Source organism: Phyllostomus discolor, chromosome 10, assembly GCF_004126475.2.
Source record: "Phyllostomus discolor isolate MPI-MPIP mPhyDis1 chromosome 10, mPhyDis1.pri.v3, whole genome shotgun sequence".
In the NCBI taxonomy this organism is placed as follows: Eukaryota; Metazoa; Chordata; class Mammalia; order Chiroptera; family Phyllostomidae; genus Phyllostomus; species Phyllostomus discolor.
The window spans coordinates 45,110,431-45,136,140 of record NC_040912.2 but is presented as its reverse complement, the minus strand read 5'-3'; the positions used below and the strand labels follow the sequence as shown (position 1 = coordinate 45,136,140).

The 25,710-nt window shown below is 38.7% G+C and overlaps 1 protein-coding gene across 3 annotated transcripts in view; it reads left to right on the top strand.

Moving 5' to 3' along the window:
- The window catches only part of NAPEPLD (N-acyl phosphatidylethanolamine phospholipase D), a 72,455-nt gene that overhangs the window by 5,493 nt on the left and 41,252 nt on the right, over positions 1 to 25,710 (top strand). The window contains exon 1 of one of the 3 annotated variants that reach the window (XM_036010721.1): positions 21,270 to 21,448. The exons of the other annotated variants lie outside the window; for them this stretch is intronic. Within the exon in view, the coding sequence (XP_035866614.1) occupies positions 21,438 to 21,448 (11 nt within the window). The 5' untranslated portion in view covers positions 21,270 to 21,437. Of the gene's footprint in view, positions 1 to 21,269; positions 21,449 to 25,710 lie in introns of those variants that run through there. 3 annotated transcript variants of the gene reach the window in all.

The window sequence follows — 25,710 nt, the reverse complement described above, 5'->3', positions numbered from 1 at the left end:
TGTTTTTGAGATCAAAGGTGTTGGCTATATGCAACTAATTTTATTAAAGATTTTATTTATTTATTTTTAGAGAGGGAAGGGAGGGAGAAAGAGAGAGAGAGAGAAACATCAATGTGCAGTTGCTGGGCGCCGTGGCCTGCAACCCAGGCATGTGCCCTGACTGGGAATCAAACCTGCAATGCTTTGGTTCACAGCCCATGCTCAATCCACTGAGCTACGCCAGCCAGGGCTTTATATGCAACTAGTTTTAGAAAATAGATAGATACCTGTTCAAGATGAATTTCTTGAGTTTTTCTTGCAAATTCAACATGATTAGTGGAAAAAGCATGGGCTTTGGAGTTTGATCCAACTTGGGTTAGATCTCCAGGTCCAACTGTTATTAACTCCCCCCCCCACCCCCAGTACCAATCATCTTTTATTAGGTGTTAATTGCAATAGGACAGGATTCAGAGGTGCTGTGCAAAGATCATGGTCAGGCAAATGGAGTCCACACTGGGTCCTCTTCAGTGGTACTTGTGTTGCCACTCTGTTCGAGTTCCTTAAAAGAACGGCAGTAGTTAGAGAAGCATGTAAGCTGCCAGTACCATAGAAACCCCAGCACTACTCCCTTTTTTCACATTGACATACTGGTTTTAATACGGGTAGTAACCTGATTGAAAAGCTCCAGCAATGCCTTTAGGGGTGGAATCCTGCATCAATATTTAGCTTGGCAGCCCCCTAGTTTGACATCCATGAGTCTCTTCTCCTTCAGTGGTATAATTGACACCGTCTTGGAATCTGGGATTATTAGCTTTTAGACTTGATCAAATTATTAACTCTGTGAACCTCAGTTACATCACCTGTAATATGAGGATAACATCACCTGGGAATGTTGTGAGGATTAAATGAGATAATTAATGTATATAAATGTCTAAACTATAGTAACCATGTGTACTTCTTAGGATATCCCTGTTTGGTTTAGGAAGACTGTATTTTGGGATTATTATGTTTTTATAACTTCATAAACTTCCCAGATATGCTCCTTGTATCCATTAGGATTAGTATTGGGATGTGCACACTTGGTGTGGTGGCTCCTGAAGTCCTTCTGGTTCCCTAGGAAGTAGTCCTTACTCTTATAGCTCAAGAGGACTCTGGGCAGTAGGATGCAGGAAGAATCAACTTACTGTCCCTTTAAGAAGAGTCCCATTAAGCACCATATAAAACTTCTGCTTATGTTACATTGGCCAAACCATGATCAATAGAGCCGTTCTTAGCTAGAAGGTGGGGAAATGTCATTTAGCTGGTGAATAGCTACCCTAAATAAAACTGGGGTTCTGTTACTGAGGAGAGAAGGGGAACTAGACTGCATGGTAGGCATCTTCTAGTCTTTACCACTGTATCACCACTTTACCACCACAGAGTTCAACTAAAGTATTCCCTTAGATTTCTTTTGGTTTTTATTTCTGTAACTAGTAGAGTTAATGGGGATGTCTTTTTTTGAGTTGTTTTTTTTTTTTTCTCACTGCCCTTTGGTTACTTTTGATTCTGCTCTAATTCGATTCCCAACAGAGCTTTTCAAAAACAGTTAACTCTATTCCAATGAAAAGTATTTAGGAGTTTAAGCTCCTGTTTGTCATTCATTCATCCAGTAAATATTGAGTACTCATCATGTACAGGCTGCTGCACATTATTATAGACAATGTGAATCATCACTGACTGTGTTTCCTTTTTTTTTTTTTGGTTTGGTTTTCTGAGCGGACAGTGTCGAATTTGTGACTCAGCTGGACTGCGTACAAGTTTGTGACCTATCAGACTTTGTCCTTAGCCACGTAGTCTTCCCAGTCCCAGACCTGTGTAGCCTTCTTGGGGTTATGCTGCCTCTGTAACTTGGAGTATGGGACAGGGAGGAAGAGGTTTTATGATTGACAACTGTCAGGCCAGCATAAGTTTAGGGGTATCAGAAAGTCCCTTTGGCCCTTCCTGTATGCCTGTCCTACCTTTGTGCCAATGACTGAGTCAAAGAGATAGTTCTTGACCTTGTCTAGTTATCAGAATCACCCATAGAGCTTTTAAAAAGTACCTGGGATGTTCCCACCTGACATTTTGATTCAGTATCCTCAGGTGTAGTTTAAAAAGCTCCACAGATACACAGTCCCAGATTTATAATGGCTCAGCTTATGATTTTTTCACTTTATGTTGGTGAAAAAGCAATACACATTCAGTAGAAACTGTACTTTGAATTTTGATCTTTTCCCAGACTAGCAGTATGCTCTTTTGTGATGCTGGGAAGTGGCAGCATGCATAGTTCCCAATCAGCCACCCAGTCATGAGGTTAAACCAACGAGACTACAGTGTACTGTGTTGTCCACATTTTTTGTGTTTATTTTAGTTCAATGCGTCAAATGTTCTTCAGGTCTAGTGTGCTTTCAGCTGTGTGCATTAATGGTAAGTACTCAACCAAATATTCTGTTTTTTACTTTCAGTACAGTATTCAATAATTTACACAAGATATTCAACATTTTATTATGAAATAGGCTTTGTGTTAGACAGTTTTGCCCAACTGTAGGCTATAGATACAGTAAAAATAAAAAAGGAAAAAAATTTTCTCCTTATGATTAGAACTCTTCGGATTTATTCCTTTTACAAATTTCCTATGAATCATGTAGCAGTGTTAGCGACAGTCATCATGTTGTACATTACATCCCTATTACTTATTTATCTTATAATGGAAAATTTTTACCTTTTATTAACTTCCTCCAATTTCCCTCCCCCCACCCTTTGCCTCTGGTAAGCACAAGTCTGATCTCTTTTTGTCTGAGTTTAGGTTTTTAAAAAAGGTTTCACGTGTAAGTGAGATCATACAGTATTTGGCTTTCTGTTTGACTTATTTCACTTAGCATAATGCCTCAGGTCTATTCATGTTGTCACAGATGGTAGGATTTCTCTATTTCTTATGGCTGAATAAATATTCTATTATGTATATATGCCATTACTTTATCCATTCATCCACTGATGGACACTTAGGTTGTGTCCATGTCTTGGCTATTATAAATAATGCTGCCCTGAACATGGGGGTGCCAATATCTTTTTAACTTAGTGTTTTTGTTTTCTTTGGATATATTCACAAAAGTAAAATTTCTAGTTCATATGATAGTTCTATTTTTAATTTTTTGAGGATCCTCCATACTGTTTTCCATAGTGGCTGCACCAATTCACATTCCCACTGACTGTACAAGGCTTCCCTTTCCTCCATGTGTGCACCAGCATTAGTTATTTCTTGTCTTTTTGTTGATGGCCATTCTGACAGGTGTGAGGTGATATCTCACTGTAATTTTAATTTACATTTCCTAATGACTAGGGATTGTGAGCACCTTTCTATTAGCCTTTGGTATATCTTTGGAGAAGTGTCTGATTAGGTCCTTTGCCCATTTTTAATGGGTTATTTGTTTTTTTGCTGTTGAGTTATATGAGTTCTTTATACATTTTGGACATTTACCCCTTAATAGATATATGGTTTGCAAATATTTTTTGTTATTCCATAGGTCATCTTGTTCACTTTGTTGATGATTTCTTTTGCTGCCTAAAAGCTCTTTAGTTTGAGGTAGTGCCATGTGTTTTATTTTTTATTTTGTTGCTTGTGATTTAGGTGTCATCTTTAGTCATTTTTAGGTGTCATGAAAAAAATGATCACCAAGGCCCATGTCAAGAAAATTTACGTCTGTTTTCTTCTAGGATTATCATGGTTTCAGGTTTTATATACGTCTTTACTACATTTTGAGTTAATTTTTGTGAGTGGTATAAGAAATGGGTCCAGTTTCATTCCTTTAAAAGTAAAGAAAGATCCAATTATCCCAGCACCATTTATTGAAAAGGTTCTCTTTTCCTCATTGAGTATTCTTGGCTCCCTTGTCAAATATTAGTTGACTTCCTGGCATTCTTAAAATACACTGAATCGAACTCAGGGATCTCAAAGTTCCTTCAAACCTCAAGATTCTGGTAGTTGACATTTGAGGGTGTCTCAAGGCTTTCACTCTAAACCAGCTGTTACACTCTTAGGAGATGGGCTCAAAAGGGTCAGACCCCAGTAGTGCCTGGAGTTTTGCTTCCTTGTAAAACCCCCCATTGTTAACTTGTTTTTTTTGTCATTTACCTTTTTTTTTCTCACAAAGTTCTGGCAAGGCTGACATTCAGAGGAGAACAACAATGATCCTTTTGCCACATTCATTTATAAATGAATCACAGTCAAGGAACCTCTCTGACTTTCTTGCTTTTCATTATTAGGTAATGGAGAATCAAGAAAAATGGAAAAGCTTATTCTTTGGTGGAGTAAGCTCTTTGGTGCAACCAAAGATTGTTAGAATTTTAAAGATGGAAGGGACTCTAGAGGAACAGTCCAGTCCTCTCATTTTACAGGTGAAGGAAGTGAGTCTCAGTGACAATAAATGGTTTTTTTAAAGGTTACAGAATACATAATGTTGGAACTAGAATTGAAGTCAGAAGGAAAGGAGTACACTTCTTCCCTAATTGTCCTTCCTTTCTTTTCAGAAACTATGAAAATGCATGGTTCTTTATTCCTTTTATTTATGGTTTATAATTTAAAAACAAGAAGCTACCCCCTCTCCCGCCCCCCGCAGCCATAATTGATTCAGAGACTGGAGAGAGGGAGAAGCACATTTTGAAAGTATATTTTTAATTCTTGGCTTAAGAAATAATAAATGAACATTTAAGATCATTTGACATATTTAGGATACATTTTCTTTCTTGAGCTTTTTTTTCTGTCTTTTTTAGAGCACAGGCTGACAACTTTTGGGAGTATCTGTGTGAGGAGGTGGAGGGATTGAGCAAAAAAAAAGATACATTTTTAAGTTTCATAGTCATCGATTTAATTGTATTTCCTCCTCATTCTCCTCAGCCTTTTCAACTAAACAATTGTGTATTGATTACCCCTGAAATTAATCTGCACTTGTTGGGTATTATTTATTTTTATTTTTTTAACTTAAAACTTTTTTATAACTTTTAAAAAAAATATTTTATTTATTTATTTTTAGAGAGGGGAGGGAGAAAGAGAGAGAGAGAGAAACATCAGTGTGTGGTTGCTGGGGGCCATAGCCTGCAACCCAGGCATGTGCCCTGACTGGGAATTGAACCTGCGATGCTTTGGCTCTCAGCCTGTGCTCAATCCACTGAGCTACGCCAGCCAGGGCTGGGTATTATTTTTAAGATATTAAGGAGGTGGTAACTGTGTCATTTTGATAAACATACTATTTTATCCATGTTTTCTCAATTTGTCATAACATGTCATTTGATTATCCTAATGATGTAGTTGCAACACTGTAAATGATATTTTTAAATGGGCTTTGGTCTTAAGCTGGGTATTTTCCTTATTGTTTCTAACTCTAATCAAAGCTGTGCTTTTGTATTTACACATAGGAAAAACTCTTATTGTACAGGAATCACCTACAGTGATTATGTATTTTGGTAACTTAAAATCTGTGAAAAACTTGTGAAATGATGTAGTTAAATATACTGAATTCTGTCTAACAGCACATGGTTTTCCAAGCCTTTTGCATTCTATGATCAAGAATGTTCGTTGTCCTTGTCTGCTTTTTGAAAAGAAAACATATTCTCTAATTTGTATCCTGAAGAGTCTGGTTATGTTTTGAATCCATTCTTCTCCAAACTCTCTATTCTGAGTCTTACGGTTCTTTGATACGTTAGCATTTCCAGGTGAATTATTTGTGTCAAATGGCAAAAATCACACAATTTAACAACAAGTTTGATGTGCTTTATTCAAGGGAAAACAATCCATGCATTGTGGGAGTACAGAGGCTTGCAAGTGGTGGAGCACCCATCCCTTGGGTTTTTGGGCAAGGGCGAGTTTTATAGTCAGAAGAGGCATCGCACACATGGACATGGTTGGACGGGACATGACTGGCTGGGAGGTCGAGGCTTTCCTTATAAGGCTGACAAGTCATGTTTTCTAGGTTAAGGTAAGCTAGATAAGCTGAGTTGGAGGATTGTAATCGGTGTATGTTAGGTATCCTTGACAGGTGTTTCCCATAAGAGGAGGCTGACTTAGGTTTAGATTTGTGATGGCCAGGCCACTGGGGCAGCCTCCATTTTGTGGTTTCCAATATACAGATTAACTTCATAATTTTTCAGAGTAATTTTTCTGTCTATAATCAGATGAGCACTTTATAAGTCAAATTTAAAGTTTTTTTTAAACAAAATAATATACTGTGATTTTTTTCCTTATGCCCCCATACCCTCTTCTACCTCTACCCTCCCCCTGCAATCACAACACTGTTGTCCCTCTCTTTTTTCCTTTTTTGCTCAATCCCTTGCCCCTCCCACCTGTCAGCCTGTTCTCTATAGAGTCTGTCTCTATTTTGCTTGTTAGTTCAGGTTGTTCATTATAATCCACATGTAAGTGAGATCACATGGTACTTCTTTCTCTGATGGGTTTATTTCACGTAGCATAATATCTCCAGGTCCATCCATGCTGTCACAAAGGTTAACATTTGCCACTTTTTTATGGCTGAGTAGTATTCCATTGTGCAAATGTACCATAGCTGTTTTATCTACTCAGCTACTGGTGGACACTTGGGCTGCTTCCAAATCTTGGTGATTGTAAATAAAGTTTCAGTGAATGTGGAGTGCATATATTCTTTGAATTAGTGTTTCTGGATTCTTCAAGTAAATTCCTGAAAGTGAATTTGCTGGGTCATAGGCAGTTCCATTTTTTATTTTTGAGGTAACTCCATACTGCTTTCCACAGTAGCTGTATCAATCTGCATTCCCACCAACAGTACACAAGGGCTCCCCTTACTCCACATCCTTGCTAACACTCATCATTTGTTGATTTATTGACGGTAGCCACTCTGAGAGGTATGAGGTGATATCTCATTGTGTTTTTAATTTGTATTTCTCTGATGATTAGTGACTTTGAACATCTTTTCATGTCTAATGGCCACTTATATGTTCTCTTTGGAAAAGTGTCGAATCAGGTCTTTCAGATTTTTTTTTTTGGTAATGAGTTTTATACGTTCTTTATAAATTTTTGGATATTAACCCTTTATCAGATGTATCATTGGATATGTTCTCCCATTCAGTGGGTTGTCTTTTTATTTTGTTGATGATTTCCTTTGCCGTAGAAAACTTTTTAGTTTGATGTAGTCCCATTTGTTTATTTTTTCTTTTGTTCCCCTTGCCTGAGGAGATATATCAGAAAGAATATTGCTATGAGCAATGTCTGAGATTTTACTGCCTATGTTTTCTTCTAGGATTTTTATGATTTTGAGTCTAACATTTAAGTCTTTATTCCTTTTTGAGTTTATTCTTGTATGTGGTGTGAGAAGGTGATCTAGTTTCATTTCATTTTCTTTGCATGTATCTGTCCAATTTTTCCAATATCATCTATTGAATAAACTCCTTTTAGTAATGTTCTGCAGCCTGTCCAGGCTAGGCAGGTTCACACGGGATTCAGGCAGATGGAAGAAAATTTGTGGAGCCTTTGGGATGTCTGAAATGCCTTTATTCTGGGGTGGGGTGATCCACGCGTGCCACAAATGGTGAGTTGCATTGTGGGAAGCCCTGGCTCCCTTACATACTAAGTGCATACAAAGCCAGCAGGGTGCCAAGTATTATATAATAGAGCATGAGTCTGTGTGTGCGGGCCCATACTCAAGGATATATGAATGCTTCTTAATCATAGTTGCCCAGACATCTGGATGAGGGAACCTGACTGACTCCATTTTCTCTACAAGCCTATTGTATATTTTTGGGCTCTCTATACTATTCCATGATCTATGTGTCTGTTTTTTTCTAATATATTTTTTTTTAAAGAAAATATGATTTATTGTAGATCAATCCAACATAGATTCATTAATTTGACTAATATGACTGTAATCCTCTACAAATAAAATCTCCTTCAAATGTATTTTTTTTAATATATTTTATTGATTATGCTATTACAGTTGTCCCATTCCCCCTTCACTCCCCTCCCCCCTGTGCCCCCTCTCCCACCCACCTTCCCCCCCTTTAGTCCATGTCCATATGTAATACTTATAAGTTCTTTAGCTTCTACATTTCCCGTACTATTCTTGCCCTCCCCCGATCTATTTTCAACCTACATTCTATGCTACTTATTCTCTATACCTTTTCCCCCTCTCTCCTCCTCCCACCCCTACTGCTAGCCCCACCTTGTGCCCTCTATTTCTGTGGTTCTGTTCCTATTCTAGTTGTTTACTTAGTTTCTTTTGGTTTTGCTTTAGGTGTGGTTGTTAATAATTGTGAGTTTGCTGTCCTTTTACTATACATGTCTTTTCTTTATCTTCTTTTCTTAGATAAGTCCCTTTAGCATTTCATAAAGTAAGGGCTTGGTGATGATGAACTCCTTTAATTTGACCTTATCTGAAAAGCACTTTATTTTCTCTTCCATTCTAAATGAGAGCTTTGCTGGATAGAGCAATCTGGGATGTAGGTCCTTGTCTTTCATGACTTGGAATATTTCTTTCCAGCCCCTTCTTGCAAGGTCTCTTTTGAGAAATCAGCTGAGAGTCTGATGGGAACTCCTTTGTAGGTGACTGTCCCCTTATCTCTTGCTGCTTCTAGGATTCTCTCCTTCGTTTTTACCTTGGCTAATGTAATTATGATGTGCCTTGGTGTGTTTCTTCTTGGGTCCAACTTCTTTGGGGCTCTCTGCGCTCCTTGGATTTCTTGGAAGACTGTTCCCTTTGCCAGTTTGGGGAAGTTCTCCTTTATTATTTGTTCAAATAACTTTTCCACTTGTTGGTCTTCCCCTTCTGGTACCCCTATAATTCGGATGTTGGAACGTTTAAAGGTGTCCTCGATGGTCTTAAGCTTTTCTTTGATTTTTTGAATTCTTATTTCATCATGTTCTCCTGCTTGGTTGATTCTATCTTCCTTCTGGTCCACTGTGTTGTTTTGAGATTCAGATTCCTTCCTTTCACAGTTGGCTCTTCTCTGTGTGTCTTCCTGCATCCCTTTTATGGTAATCTGCATTTTTTCATGTAATTTGGATCCAAAATCCACCAGTTCCGTGAGCTTCCTGATCACCAGTGTTTTGAACTGTGCATCTGATAGATTGGCTATTTCTTGGTCACTCAAAAGGATGAGTCCTGGGGGTCTGCTCTGTTCTGCTGGAAACATATCTTACGTCTTTCCCCGTCTCTCCTATTATTTTACTTATTTATTTATTTTTTCTCTGGTCTGGTTGCTCTTGTTACAGTGGGGGGCGGAGCCTTAGGTGTTCACCGTTGCTGGGCGCCCCAGTCGCTAGCTTGTGACGTTATATGTGGGGGCAGGGGCGGGAGCGGGGACAGGAGGGATCAATGGCGACCCTTCCGTTCTCCTGGAGTCAGACACTTCCCTGGGCTTCTGGGCTGTGAGCTCTGCCCTGATCCCCAGTCGCTGCCCCACTGATTCCCCCAGCCGCCGCTTGCGTACTCAGGGATCACCGCTACACCGCTGCGCTCGCTCCTGCGTCCCGGATTGCTGTCGCGCCGATTCTGCGCCAAATTTCCCTCGACCTCCGCGCGCCTGCGACCCGCGCCAGCCCCACGCCTGCTCGCTCGGCTCGTAGTCCCCTACCAGTCTGGATGTACGGGTCTACTTCAACTTCTAGGCTGTCCGTCTTCCATTTAGATAAATCCTCTGACAGTTCTGATATTATGACTGCACATCATTGTTGTAAATTATTGTTGCTCTGTTCTTGGTTGTGCGAGGAGGTACGGTGCGCCCACCTATTCCTCCATCTTGCCGGAAGTCCCCTCTAATATATTTTATTGATTATGCCATTACAGTTGTCCCATTTCCCCTCCTCTCTGCACATCCTTCCCATCCACATTCTCCCCTCATCTTTAGTCCATGTCCATGGGTCATACATATAAGTTCTTTGGCTTCTATTTTTCCTATACTATTCCTAACCTCCCTCTGTCTATTTTCTACCTACCATTTATGCTGCTTATTCTCAGTACATTTTCCCCCTCTCTCCTCCTCCCATTCCTCTGCTGATAACCCTCCATGTGATCTCCATTTCTGTGGTTCTGTTCCTGTTCTACTTGTTTGCATAGTTTGTTTTTGTTTGTATTTTAGGTGTGGTTGTTAATAATTGTGAGTTTGCTATCATTTTACTGTACATGTTTTTATCTTCTTTTTCTTAGATAAGTCCCTTTAATATTTCATATAATAAGGGCTTGGTGATGATGAACTCCTTTAACTTGACTTTATCTGAGAAGCACATTATCTGCCCTTCCGTTCTAAATGAAAGCTTTGCTGGATAGAGCAATCTGGGATGTAGGTCCTTGCCTTTCATGACTTGGAATACTTCTTCCCAGCCCCTTCTTGCCTATAAGGTCTGTTTTGAGAAATCAGCTGACAGTCTGATGGGAACTCCTTTGTATGTAAGTGTCTCCTTTTCTCTTGCTGCTTCTAAGATTCTCTCCTTATCTTTAATCTTGGCTAATGTAATTATGATGTACCTTGGTGTGTTCCTTCTTGGGTCCAACTTCTTTGGGACTCTTTGAGCTTCCTGGACTTCCTGGAAGTCTATTTCCTTTGCCAGAGTGAGGAAGTTCTCTTTCATTATTTGTTCAGATAAGTTTTCAATTTCTTGCTCTTCCTCTTCTCCTGGTAACCCTATAATCTGAATGTTGGAATGTTTAAAGATATTCTGGAGGTTCCTAAGCCTCTCATTTTTTTTTTTTTGACTTCTTGTTTATTCATTCTTTTCTGGTTGGATGTTTCTTCCTTCTGGTCCTCACTGTTGATTTGAGTCCCAGTTTCCTTCCCATCACTATTGGTTCCCTGTACATTTTCCTTTATTTCACTTAGTGTAGTCTTCATTTTTTCATCTAATTTGTGACCAAATTCAATCAATTCTGTGAGCATCCTGATTACCAGTGTTTTGAACTGCGTATCTGATAGATTGGCTATCTCTTCATTGCTTAGTTGTATATTTTCTGGAGCTTTGATCTGTTCTTTCATTTGGGCCATTTTTTTTCCCTCTGTTTGCCCATTAGTTAGGGGCGAGCCTTAGGTCTTCACTAGGTCGGGGTATCCCTGGTTGCTGCTTTGTAACACTGTATGAGGGGGAGGGGTTAGAGAGGGAACAATGGCGCTTACTCCATTCTCTGCCAGTTTTCAGTCACTTCCCCCGCTACCCACAATCAAATTGGGCCCTTCTGGTGCTGATTCCCGTTTGTGTACATTCTAGGACCCTGTGGGTCTCTCCAGTGAACTCTCCTGTGAGGCTGGGAGTTTCTCCCACTGCCACCTCACCACCTCAGGTATCTTCAATGAGTGGTTTGAGGCTTTATTTCCCCGTGCTGGAGCTCTGGGCTGCGTGGTCTGTCTCGCTCTCAAGTAGTTTCTCTCAGTGTATCTGCCCATAAATGTGGGACTGCGCGCTCCACCAGCTGCTGCCTTGCCACGCGTCCTCTCTGCACCTGCCCATCTCTGCCTCTCCTACTGGTATGGATGAATGTTTCTTCTTTAACTCCTTGGTTGTCAGACTTCCATACAGTTCGATTTTCTGTCAGTTCTGGTTGTTTTTTGTTTTTAAATTGTTGTATCCTTTTGGTTGTGCAAGGAGGCTCGATGTGTCTACTTATACCTCTATCTTAGCTGGAAGTCCACAAATTGCCTATATGTCTGTTTTTAATGCCAGTAGCATGCTGTTTTGATTGCTAAGGCCTTATAGTATAGTTTTATATTAGGTAGCGTGATTCCTTCAACTTTGTTCATCTTTCTCAAGATCACTGTTGGTATTTGGTGTCTTTTGTGGTTCCATATACATTTTTGGAATATTTGTTCTAGTTCTGTGAAATACACCATTGGTATCTTGATAGGAACTACACAAAATCTATAGATTGCTTGGGTAGTATGGACATTTTAATGATGTTAATTCTTCCTATCTGTAAACATGGTATATGCTTCCACGTTTTTGTATCTTTTTCAGTTTATGTCTTCAGTTTCTTATAATTTTCTGAGTACAGGTCTTTTGCATCCTTTGTTAAAATCATCCCTAGGTATATTATATTTTTTTAAAGCAACTGTGAATGGGATTGTTTTCTTAGCTTCCCTTTCTAATATTTTATTGTTGGTGTATAAAAATGCAACTGATTTTTGTATATTAATTTCATATACTGATATTTTACTGAATTCATTTATCAGTTCTGATAGTTCTTGGTAGAACTTTAGGCTTCTCTATATACACTATCATGTCATCTGCAAATAATGACCATTTTACTTCCTCCTTTCCAATTTGGATGCCTTTCATTTCTTCTCGTCTGAGTGCTGTGGCTAGGACTTCCAGTACTATGTTGAGTAAGGGAGGTAAAAGCAGACATCCCTATCTTGTTCCTGATCTTAAGGGGAATACCTGTAGTTTTTGCACATTCAGTGTGCTGTTAGCTGTGGGTTTGTCATATGTGGCCTTTATTACATTGAGGTGTGTTCCCTCCATTCCCACTTTGCTCAGTTTTTATCGTAAGTGGGTGCTGGATTTTATCAAATGCTTTTTCGACATCTATTGTTATGATGATGTGGGTTTTATTCTTCATTTGGTTGATGTGTATCACTTTTATTGATTTGCGGTATTATACCAGCCTTTCATCCCCAGAATAAATCCCACTTGATCATGGTGTATGATTTGTTTTAGTGTATTGCTAGATTTGGTTTGCTAATATTTTGTTGAGGATTTCAACATCTGTGTTCATCAGGCATATTGACCTATAATTTTCTTTCTTGTAGTGTCTTTATTGGGTTTTGGAATTAGGATAATGCTGGACTCATAAAGTGAACTTGGGAGTCTTCCCTCCTCTTGAAGTTTTCAAAATAATTTGAGAAGGAGAAGTGTTATTTCTTCTTGGAATGTTTGGCAAAATTTACCTATGAAGGCTTCTAGTCCAGGGTTTTTGTTTGTTGGGAGTTTTTTGATTACTGCTTTAATTTCACTAGTTGTAATCTATCTATTCAGATTCTCTGATTCTTCCTGATTTGGTTTTGGAAGATTGTATGCTTCTAGGAATTTATCCATTTTGTCCAGGTTGTCCAATTTGTTGGCATATAGTTGTTCATAATATTGTCTTATAACCCTTTGTGTTTCTTTGGTGTTAGATGGTATTTCTCCTTTTCCATTTCTGATATTGTTTATGTGGGTTCTCTCTCTCTTTTTCTTGATGAGTCTGGTTAAAGGTTTGTCTATTTTGTGTTTCTTGTCAAAAAACCTGGTCTTGGTTTCATTGATTTTGTATTATTTGACTCTATTTTATTTCTACTCTGATCTTTATAATTTGCTTACTTCTACTCACTTGGGGCTTTTTTTGCCCCCAAGTTCCTTTAAGTGTAAAGTTAGAGTATATATTTGAACTTTTTCTTGTTTCTTGAGATAGGCCTGTAATGCTATGAATTTCCCTCTTAGGGCTGCTTTCTCTGTTTCCCACAGATTTTGGGTTGTTGTGTTCTAAATTTCATTTGTTTCCAGGTAGTTTTTGATTTCTTCCTTGATCACATTGTTAACCTGTTCATTGTTTAGTAACATGTCATTTGGCCTCCTTGTCTTTGTGTGTTTTTTCTGTTTACTTTTTGTGCTTGATTTATAGTTTTATAGCATTGTGGTCAGAGAAGATGCTTGATATGATTTCAGTCTTCTTAAATTTATTGAGGCTTGTTTTGTGTCCTAGCATGTGGTCTCTCCTGGAAAATGTTCCATATGCACTTGAAAAGATTGTACCTATATTCTGCTGCTTTGGGCTGAAAAGCTCTGAAGATATCAATTAAATTCACTTGATCTAGTGTGTCCTTTAAGGCCACTGTCTCCTTGTTGATTTTCTGTCTGGAAGAGCTGTCCTTTTGTGTCAGTGGGGTGTTAAGGATCCCTTAGTATGGCTGTATTTATGTCAGTCTCTCCCTTTATGTCCATCAAGATTTGCTTTACATATTTAGGTGCCCCTATGTTGGATTATAAATGTTTAGAAGGGTTTATATCCTCTTGTTGGATTGCCCCCTTTATTATTATATAGTGGCCTGCTTTGTCTCTCACTATATAGCCTTGGTAATTTTTTTAAAAAGTTTTTATTTTTAGAGAGAGGTGAAGGGAGGGAGAAATAAAGGAAAAGAAACATTGATGTGTGAGAGAAATATCCATTAGTTGCTTCCCATACACCGCCAATTGGGAGCTGGCCCACAACCCAGCCATGTGCTCTGATCAGGAATGGAACCAGTAACCTTTTGCTATGTGTGTCAATGCCCAATCCCTTGAGCTACATCAGCCAGAGATAGCCTTGGTTTTAGAGTCTTTTTATCACAAATAAGTATTGCTGTCCTGGCTTTTTTTCCCTTTCTGTTTGCATGAAATGTCTTTTTCCATCTCTTTACTTGAACTCTGTGTGTATCTTTTTGATCTGAGATGGGTCTCTTGAAGGCAGCATATATATGGGTCTTGTTTTCTTATCCATTCAGCTACTCTATGTGTTTTGCTTGGAGCATTTAAGCCATTTACATATAAAGTGATTAGTGATAGGTGTGTATTCATTGCCATTTTAAAACTATGTTTCTCTGTTTTTTTATTTTCTTCTTCTTCTCTTCCTCCTCTCCTCCTCCCCATCTTCCCCCTTTAACATTTCTTGTAATACTGGTTTGGTGATAATAAACCTTTTTTTTTTAAAAAGATTTTATTTATTTATTTTGGGAGAGAGGGGAACAGAGGGAAAAAGAGAGGGAGAGAAATATTGATGTGAGAGAGAAACATCAATTGGTTGCTTTTTGCACACTCCTCAGCCAAGATGGAACCTGCAACCCAGGCATCCACCCTAACCAGGAATCAAACAGGTGACCTTTCACTTTGCACAATGAACCCCTACCGACTGAGCCATACCCATCATGGTGGTAACAGACTTTTAGCTTTTTCTTGTCTGTGCAGTGCTTTATTTCTCCTTCCTTTAAAATTTTAGCCTTGTGTAAAATAGCCTTGGTTGTAGGTCCTTGTTTTCATCACTTGGAGTATTTCGTGATATAATGCCTTCTGGCCTGAAATGTTTCTGTTGAGAAATCAGCTGATAGCCTCATGGAGCTCCCTAGTAGGTAACTAACTGCTTTTCTTTTGCAGCTTTTAAGATTTTCTCTTTGTCTTTAATCATTGCCATTTTATTTTATTATTTTTTAAAGATTTTATTTATTTATTTTTAGAGAGGGAAGGGAGGGAGATAGAGAGAGAGAGAGAGAGAGAAACATCAATGTGTGGTTGCTGGGGGTTATGGTCTGCAACCCAGGCATGTACCCTGGCTGGGAATAGAACCTGCGACACTTTGGTTTGCAGCCTGCACTCAACCCACTGAGCTACGCCAGCCAGGGCTTTAATCATTGCCATTTTAATTATGATATGTCTTTGTGTGTGCCTCTTTGGGTCAATCATGTTGGAACTCTGTGCTTCTTGGACTTGTGTGTCTTTTTTCTTCACCACATTAGGACATTTTTCAGTCATTATTTCTTCAAATAGGTTCTTGATCCCTTGCTTTCCCTCTTCTCTTTCTGGTACCCCTATGATGTGGATGTTATTACACTTCATGTTGTCCCAAAGGTTCCTTAAACTAGTCTCATTCTTTAATTTTTTCTTCTCTTTTGCTCTTTTGATTGGGTGTTTTTTTCTACCATGTCTTCCAAATCTCTCTTTATCCTCTGCTCCATCTAACGTACTGTTTATTCCTTTCAATATATCATTTATTTCAGATACTGCATTCTTCATTTCTGACTGGTCCTTTTTTATGGTTTCTATGCTCTTTTTCATGTTGTTGAGCATTTTTATAATCATTACTTTGAACTCTATATCTGATAAATTGCTTTCCTCCATTTCATTTCATCTTCTTCAGGAGAATCCTCCTATTCTTTCATTTGGGACCTGTTTCTTTGTCTTACCATTTTGGCTACCCCTTTTCGTGTTTTTTTTTTTTTAATTATGTATTGGTTCTGCTATGATTCCCAGTTTTGGTAGGGTGGCCTTACGTAGTAAGTAATCCTATGGGATCCAGTGGTGTAGTCTCTCTGATCACCTGAGCTGGGTGCTCTAGGAATGTCTCTTGGGCATGTTATGTGGGCTCTTCTGTTGTAGTTGAGTCTTGAGTGCTATTAGCTCATTCTTGTGTAGTCTTAACCCTCAGTCTGGCTGACTGTGAGGATTAACCCTAAACATGGTGTACAAGCTGCTGTGCAGGTGTTGATTACACAAGGTGGAATTCCCTTCAGCAGGGTTTGGCACCTACTGACATCTCCCTAAGGATAAGCTATTGTGAAGCTTACTGAATCCTGCGCTGTTGTTTGGAGCTACCCACTTAGTATATTGATTCTGGTTCTCATTGGAGTGACTCTGATACAGAATTATATGAGACATTGCCTGTGACTGCCCTTGGGCAACCTGTTGGGACCTCTCAGTGATGCACATCTGTGGCTCCTTCTCCGTGGCCTGGTTGCGTGCTGAAAGGACGAAGTTGCACACCAAGGCCAGCTTTTATGAGTACCAGGCTGGGAGAGGGCCAGCTGAAGTTTAAAAATACCTAGAGATCTGCCTCCACCTGTGGGTTGGCTGGTAGGCATAAGCACTGAAAGTACCTCCAGCTGTACTCCTCATCGGGGCCTATGCTCCATAGAGTGGGGCTATTGCTTCCCCGCTAGGCTAATGCCGCATGAGGAGAGTGCTCTGTCTGAGGAACCATCTGGCTTCTGTAGTATGGGGATTGACCAAGCACAGGGATCCTAGTGTCTGACCCTTCAGCTCTCTCCCCAGAGGCACCAACCCTAGACTCTCCTCATGCAGCTCTAGTCTGCTCTACCCTACCTCCTCTGGAACAAAATTCTGTGTGTTGGCCCGTTAGGAGGGTGGCTGCATCTCTAGCTATCTCTCCTTAGTGTAGAGAAGCCCTGTTGCTTTTCACAGCCAAATGTTATTTGGGTACCTTTCCAGGTACTAATGCTCTTGGCTGGGGAGCCTTGAGGTTTAGAGCCCACACTTTTCATGGGCCCCCCTTCCCCACCAGCATTGGAGATAATCCCTCCAGAACTTCAGCTGCCACCCATTGGAGCCCAACCAGCCCCCTCATGGCCTCTGCACTTCCTACAGGTCTTGATGTAGCTTCTTCTGAAAGTCCTTGGTTATAAGACTTCTCTCCAGCTAGTCTTCAGTTGGTTATTAAGAATGATTTTTCTATAATTTAGTTGTAATTCCAGTTTTGGTCCTGGAAGGAGGTTAGTGTAGAATCCACCTATTCCAATGGCATCTTGACTCTTTATACTATGATTTTTATAAAGGGTAAGGAAACTTAGACTTTTTATAAACCTACTTTAAGAAATAACTTTATTTTTCACTTACAGTTAACATACAGTATTACACTAGTTTCAGGTATACAACATAGTGATTACATGTATACCTTACATGGTGGTCACCCTGATAAATCTTGTACCCATCTGACAGTGTACAGGTATTACTTTAATGTACAGAGTTATTAGAGTAATACTAACTGTATTCTCTATGCTGTGCTTCACATCTCTATGACTGTGTTTATAACTGGCAATTTGTACTTCTTAATCCCTTCCCTCTTTCCATGCACCCCCTAACCTCCTCCCATCTAGCAACCATCAGTTTGTTCTCTTTATCTATGAGTTTGTTTCTGTTTCCTTTGTTTGATTATTCTGTTTTTGGATTCCACATATGAGTGAAATCATATAGTTTTTGTCTTTTCCTGTGTAATTTCACTTAACATAGTACCCTTTAGGTCCATCCATGTTGTCACAAATGGCAAGATTTCATTCTTTTGTATGGCTGAGTAATATTGTATTATATATATGGATCTTCTTTATCCATATGTTAATGAATGGGCACTTGGGTTTTTTTCATATCTTGGCTATCATAAATGATGTTACAATGAACATATGGGTGCATATGTCTTTTTGAATTAGTGTTTGGATTTCTTTGATAAATAAGCAGAAGTATAATTGCTGGGTCATATGATAGTTTAATTTTTTTGAGGAACCAAAGTACTTTTTTTTACATAAAGTTTTAAAATTGATTTTATAAAGAGAGAGGACAAGAGAGAGACAGAGAGACAGAGAGATGGACATTGATTTGTTGTTCTACAGTTTTATGTATTCATTGGTCTTGTATATACTCTGACTGAGGATTCAACCCACAAGCCTTTACTTATCAGGACAATGCTCTAAATCACAGATGGCAAACAGAAGCCAAGGCCGGCAGGCTGAATCTGGCCCTCCACCTTTTTTTATCCTGTCCAGCGCCTTGTTTCTACCCAGTGGCAGTGCTGAGCTCCTTGCCCCTACTTAAGCAGTAGTTACATTTATACAGCCCTAAAATTACATTCGGACTTTTGAAGGCAACCACAAGGCTGATGTAGCCCCTGGTCAAAATGAGTTTGACACCCTCTAGAGCTCTAAATGTTCTAACTGGCTGAACTACCTGGACAGGGCCTACATAAAATTTTTATGGCAAGAAGAATTTCAGTAGTCTGAATTTTGAAATCTTAACTCTAGAATGTTACCTTTCACCTGAAAACAACTCACTTGCATCTAAAGATTCTAGTTATTATTTATTCTTTTACTGACCATAAATAATATAATAAAAATTTACATTTGTATAGTGCTTTGAAATATTAACCTGTGATCTCATTGCTCCACATTACAGTCCTTCACAGAGATATTTAGGAGTTGTCTTTATTTAACAGATGAGTAAGCTTGTTCAAAAAGGTTGTTATTCTCCCTTTAGTTAATGATAGAATTGACGTCTTGTTTTTGACTCCCAACTAATGTTCTTTTCACTTTTGTGAAGACAAATTGTTTGGTGAGATGTATAGATTTATGTTATATATAAATAATTCTAAAAGTATATATGCATATGCTAACATTTTAGAGTCAATTGTTACTACAAATTGTTATAACTTATTTTTAGTGTGTATGTAGGTACTGTATATTAAGCTGTTTTGCTTTCCTCTAGCTTTTTAGCAAAACTGGTTAAGTCAGTAAAGTGAATTAAAACTGAAACTCACTGATAACAAACAGTGCAGTCCTTTCTTCTTTGATGTGTTTGTGTACACACCTCCCACAGAACATTGTTACTTTCATTTTCTAATGAACTTCCCAGCTTGGACATACCTACTCTCCCAGTAGTCTCCCAAATGCCTGTGGAGCAAGGGAAAAGTGTATTGCATGTGAAGAATGGGGACAATTTAATTTAACCTACCAAAGCATTTTGCAGATCCTTCAACGAATTGAAAATTTCATTAGCTATGCAATCTAGCATTGTATTAAAAGGACCCTTTTCTTCATTAGAGGTAGGAGAGCTAATATATAATTGTGAGTTTAGTGTTATTTTCGATATCTGAAAAAACAGTTCTAAATATTTTACAGCTTTAATGTATCTTTGTTGGTATGTAATGGATGTCACTCAACTAGTATTTATTAAATGACAACTCTAGGAATGATGATTTGCAGTGTCATGATTTATGTTATGTGACAGCCCCAAACATACATGGTAGTATTGTATTTTTTCTTTATTTTTGTAAATGATAAAGCAGTGCCTTCAGTTCTAGGCAGCTGACAAATCTTAAATGTCAAAGAAAGAAAGGATGAAACAGCTGTTTTTGAAATAGGGAATTCTTGGTTTTTGAAAGTATTTTACCCATGTGTATAGTTATTGAAGTAAAAATATTTGTACTTGGCAGATTTGTGTTTACCAAATGTCACAGAGATAAGTTTAGAAATATGGGGTTAATTCATTTTGCTATTAAAAGTAGGCAGTTAATCTTCAAAGAAATGTAGAGGATGTAGTTAATAATTACTAGATGGAACTTATGTTGTCCTTTTTTGTAACAAATTGTTCTTTAAAATGAAACATTTATATTTTATATTTCAGTTATCATAGGGCTTTGTTACCCTCAGTTTTCTTCTGGATTCTAGCTTTGAAGGTCCAAATGTAGCTGTTGTTTACAAATGTAGCTGTTGTTCACAGAGAAGAAGAGGGCTAGCAAATTAGTCATTGTCCTGATTATATTTAATTATCTAATGTTTGTACTCCTGTGCCAACATATATATTTTTATATATAAAATGATATTTTTCACAAATTTGAAGACAGACACATTTGAACACCACTGCTATCAGGATATGTCATAATGTATAACAATTAAATTGATTAACATTTTTATTTTCTTAGTGGCACATAAAATAACAGTGTGCCTTATAATTCATGTTTTCTTAAACTGGAGGAAAACCAGTACAATGTAAAGATCTTAAGATCTTTATTAAGTTTGGAACTGCCTTTTGAAAAACAGGTTGCTTATAATTTGTATATACATAATGAGTATGCTCATCTTTTGCTTACTGTTTGCCTAAAAAAGCAAAGCAGAATTTTCACTTACCTTGTTAATTTTGGAGACAGGTATGTAACAAAAGTAATGAGAAATATGCTACATTAATTAAGGAAACTGCAGTCTAGACATGTTAAGGGGTTTGTTTGAGTTTGCAAGGCCGAAAACTAGTTAATAGCACCTACTCTTCCTTATGTGGATGTAAGAAATGTCCAAACCTGTAGAGAATTTTTATGTTTATTTGAGTCAAAGTGACAACAATTGCCAGGAAGCAAAAACTCAACAGAATGAGAAAGTGCTCCAAAGAATGGGAATTTGCAGCTTATTTTATACATTAGAATCAAAGGAAGAAACGTTAAGGGGGTGTTACATGAAATTCACTGGTGGTAAGTTAGAGAGGTGCGAGAAAGCAGAGTGGGGAAATGTCTGAGCTTGAATGAAGCGTGAAACAGAGAGACAAGTACTACTTTTACATTGACAGGTACAGGATAGTTAATAATTAACATTTACAGCACACAGAGATGGTATGTGACTGAACAAGATAACAGTGAGGGGTTCTGTGGTCCCTTCCTCTGGTGTGTTGGGTGTACCCTGAGGGGTCTGGAAGAAGGAGATTTTTGACATTCTAAGGCATGTTATTTTAGATCCAAAAAAGGCAACAGACAGGCTCAGTTAAGTAAAGATTGACCTTTGTCTAGGAAGCTACATGCCTAGGCTGTGACTACCTGCCATGACTCACTTTTAGTTAAGACATTTTAATTTCAGACTATCCTATGTGGTTACTTTAGGTCTCTGAGTGTAGAAGGCCTATCATGAAGGCCTCCCATGAGCTTGTTTGGTTTAGTATGTGGCCCTTTTTCATCTGCACTCATTTCTAGTTTTCTTATCATTTTCTCTTTGATGTTTAAGGATGGTGCTTGTGAGACTGAGTCTATCCACTGAGTCTATCCACTACAGAGTGGCTAGAAGGCTGGTATCCCATGACCCAGCAGACCTCAGGCAGGCTCTTGAGAAGATCCATATATACCTGTGGGCCAAGGCTTGCTTTGTTTCAGGAGCACACTCACTGAATGGACTTCCAGTAATTTTCCTCCAAATGAACAAGTCCAGATTGTCACGGCTCAGGTTTTTATGTACTTCCTTTCCTTCCCAACATTTCATTCTTTCAGAGTGCATAGTGTAAGTGATGTGTTTTAGAGCTAGCATTTTGTGTTGCTGGGACAACTTTCATGTTAGTTCATAATCCTATGAATGTCCTTGCCGATCCATTTCCTCCTCCCATCCCAAGGATATTTAAAAAACCATGTGCAAAGGCTCTGTCATGGCAGTAGGTGGCCCTGAGGAAAAAGATGGAAGGCTACCACCATTTGGAGCAGGGAAGGCGAGTATGGGCAGGGCTGGAGACATATCATCTTCCTGACCGTTGTCCTCATTCTGAGACCAAAAGGAATCCTCTGGAGGGCATTCTTTTTGTGTGTTTTCAATCAAATTTGCCTTTGAAAATATCACTCCAGAAGACTGGATTTTGTGTGTTGGGTGAGGGTGTATGTTAAGAGAGGATGTCTGTTTTGATAAAGACCTTTCCCCCAGTGATGATTTGGGGTGAGAGCTTGAGTAGATGGGAGGTAAGAAAATGGGGATAGTGTGAATAGACAACTTTGAAAAAGTTTATTGTTCAGGGAGAAAACAGAGCACTGAACCCACTTCTTATTCTTGCTTTTAGTCTCCAGGCCCCTGGAAACCTCTGTTATCTTTCTATCACCTTTTCCACCCCCAAAGCAATCTAGGTCCCAGGCTCATGCATTCCCCCTGGGTATCAGTGAGCCTTCTGCATCAATTCTTGCTTCCACACTGGGTCAGAATCCACCTTCCCTTCTGTATTCCAAATACTTGCTTTCCCCTCATTCTTTTATTTGGTAAGTGGTGTTGCCACTTCTGACCCCTCCCACTTTTGTAATCCCCACCTCACCCCCACCTGCCCCCAAAATTGTCCAAAGTTTGGGACTATCCAGAGACTCTCAAGTCTTAGGTGGTTCATCTTCTTTATTGTCAATTGGATTTATTCTGTTCTTTCACTTCTCGCTTTCACTGCCTCATCATCTTTTGACTGGTCTGTATCTACCTCTCAGTGCTTCAATTAATAACTGGGGATTACATTACCTACCTTGAAAATTTGTGAGACACACACACACACACACACACACATTGATTTGTTGTTCCATTTATTTGTGTACTCATTGGTTATTATGTGTGCCCTGACCCGGGATTGAACCCGCAACCTTGGTATATCGAGACGATGCTCTAACCAACTGAGCTCCCAGCCAGGGCTATTTATTTATTTATTTTTCAGTGAGAGGGGAAGGAAGGGAGAAAGAGAGGAAGAGAAACATCAATGCGTGGTTGCCTCTCACACGTCCCCTACTGGGGACCTGGCCTACAAACCAGGCATGTGTCCTGACTGGGAACTGAACTAGCAACCCTTAGATTGACAGGTCGGCATTCAATCCACTGAGCCACACCAGACAGGGCAATATTTATTTAGTTTTAAAATAATCTTTAATTATTGATTTAAGAGAGAGGGAGGGAGGAGGGGAAGGGGAGTTAGAGGGAGAGGAAGAGAGGGACGTTGGTTTGTTGTTCCACTTAACTCATGCATTCATTGATTGTTTCTTGTACATGCCCTAACTGGATGGAACCCACAAACTTGGTGTATTGGTATGACACTCCAACCAACTGAGCAACCTGGCTAGGGTAGGAGCAGTAGTTTAAATGATATGTGTAGACCAGGTAGCATAGAGCTTTGATATTAGTGGATATTCTGGACTTCCTCTGTTTCCTACTCACTAATTTATCTTCTGCCTCCAATTTTTATGTCATTTGTGTGTTATGTTATTTGCCAGTAATCATCTGAAACTCCTATGAGGTAAGTAGGTATTTAACGTGAGAAAATGGAGGATTAGAAAGGTTGTTTGCCCAAGATATAAAGCTTGTTAGACTCTCTTAGCTATTATGCTCTCCCACAAACAGTGAAGGCTGAGTAACAGTGAGTGCTTTTGTCAGTTGTGGTTTTTTTTTTCCTGAACACTGATTATTCTCTAGACTGTAGACTATTTACTTTTGACAGTTTGAAAAAAAAAAACGTTTTGGTTCAGTGATTTGTTTGTCCTGGGGTTTGTGTTCTTTCTGTCTGTCTCCTGGATAATATTTTTATTTAAACACTATTAAAGTCATAACATAATACTTGGCTTTCTGTTACTGTGCTTATTTTCTTAGGATTTTAAAAATGTATTAAGTGTATGCATTGTATTTAAACTAGACAGAAAACAAATATTTGTTTAATATAGTAGAAAAGAAATGAAATTCATGGCAGATGAATGTATATTCTTAGTACATTATCACTTTTATGTGTTTAGAGTCCTGTATACATAGTTGAAAAGTGAGGATTTCAGTGCCTTGTGTTAAGTGGTGGTGGTGGTGGTGGTAGCAGTAATAACAGCTGACATTTGTTGAGCTGTGACTATGTGCATATACTTGTGTTAGATTTGTTATGTACGTGTTTCTGAGTATTTTACTTGTGTTAGTAATACACACATACACACACATACATGGTCCTGTGCAAATAACACCTCTTTTTTAATTACAGAGTCTTTTATTACAAAATCATAAGCATGTAATTCTGTAATATAACTATCACACTCAAGCACACCATAGGACATTTTAGGTGAAATGTTCAAATTAAAACTATGAATTATCACACCCATATTATTATCCTACCAACCACACTCAAGAAGGCCTTACTTTTGCTGAACTCTGTATATATATTTATCCTCACCTGAGGATATGGTGGTTGATTTTTAGAGAGAGGGTAGGGGAGGGAGGGGGAGAAAAACATTGATTGGCTGCCTTTCATACAACAGTGGACCAAATCTGCAGCCCAGGTATGTGCCCTCCCTGGGAATTGAACCCACAGCATTTCAGTTTATGGGACAATGCTCCAACCAACTGAGCCACACTGGCTAGGGTTGTATTAGTTTTTTAAATCCTCTCAATAAACCTCACAGGCAGGTCGTGTGTTATCTCCATTTTATACATGAGGAAATCAGGGCACAGAGAGATTAGGAAATTTACCTAAGGTCACATAGCTAGGACATACACCGCACTTGCCTTGGCGGTTCTAAAACTGAGTTAATCCAAGTTTGTATTGTTTGCCACTTAACTACATTATTGAAACTCATTGCACTTTTTAAGGGTATGGTGTAACAGATTATCTTCAGAGTAAAAACTGACTAGGCCTAGTAGGGTTATAGGTAAATTACTTGAATTACTGAGGTGTCCTCAAGGAACTAAGGCATTCCTTACTATGTGTTATTAACAATATTTTTAAAATCCAGGTAGAATGTATTCTACAAGGTGCTTTATTCTACAAGATATTATTGAAATGGAAAATTTCATGTTTAGATGTTGGCTGGTGGAGTAGGTTGTTTTTGATTATATCGGATAAGGAATTTTAAAAAGGTATGGCTGGAGTAGGTAAACATCTTTTCTATTTAGCCAGCAGTAATACTGGGTTCCAAACTTGTAATTAACAGGAAGAAAGTTTGAGGTAATAGAAACATAGTGTTTTTATAAGTGTGAGGTAAGTTTTATTGACTAGGAAATATATCTTTTAACGCCTTTATATTAAAATCAGTATTTTTTATCCTTTTAAAATTTATTTTTAATTGTTCAGTTACAGTTGTCCCCATTTTTTGAGGGGAATGTCCCCTTATTCTCTCCCCTGCCCCATCCAACCCCTGCTCCCAAAGACAGTCCCCACCCCATTGTTCTTGTCCATGGGTCCTTTGTACATACTCTCCTCCTTTCCCCCATTATCCCCCTCCCTACACCCTTCTGGTCACTGACAGTTTGATCTTTATTTCCCTGTCTCAGGTTCTTTTTTGGTCATTTGTTTGTTTTGTTGATTAGGTTCCACTTATAGGTGAGATCATATGGTATTTGTCTTTCACTGCCTGACTTATTTCACTTAGTACAATGCTCTCCAGTTCCATCCATGCTGTTGCGAAGGTTAGGATTTCCTCCTTTTCTTTCTGCTGCGTAGTGTCCCATTGTGTAACGTACCATAGTTTTTTGATCCACTTATTTACTGATGGGCACTAGGTTGTTTCCAGCATTTGGCTCTTGTAAATAACGCTGCTGTGAACATAGGTGTGCATAGGTTCTTTTGAATTGGTGTTTCAGGATTCTTAGGGGATAATCTGAGCAGTGGAATCACTGGGTCATAAGGCAGTTCCATTTTTAGATTTTTGAGGGAATTTCATACTGTTTTCCACAGTGGTTGCACCA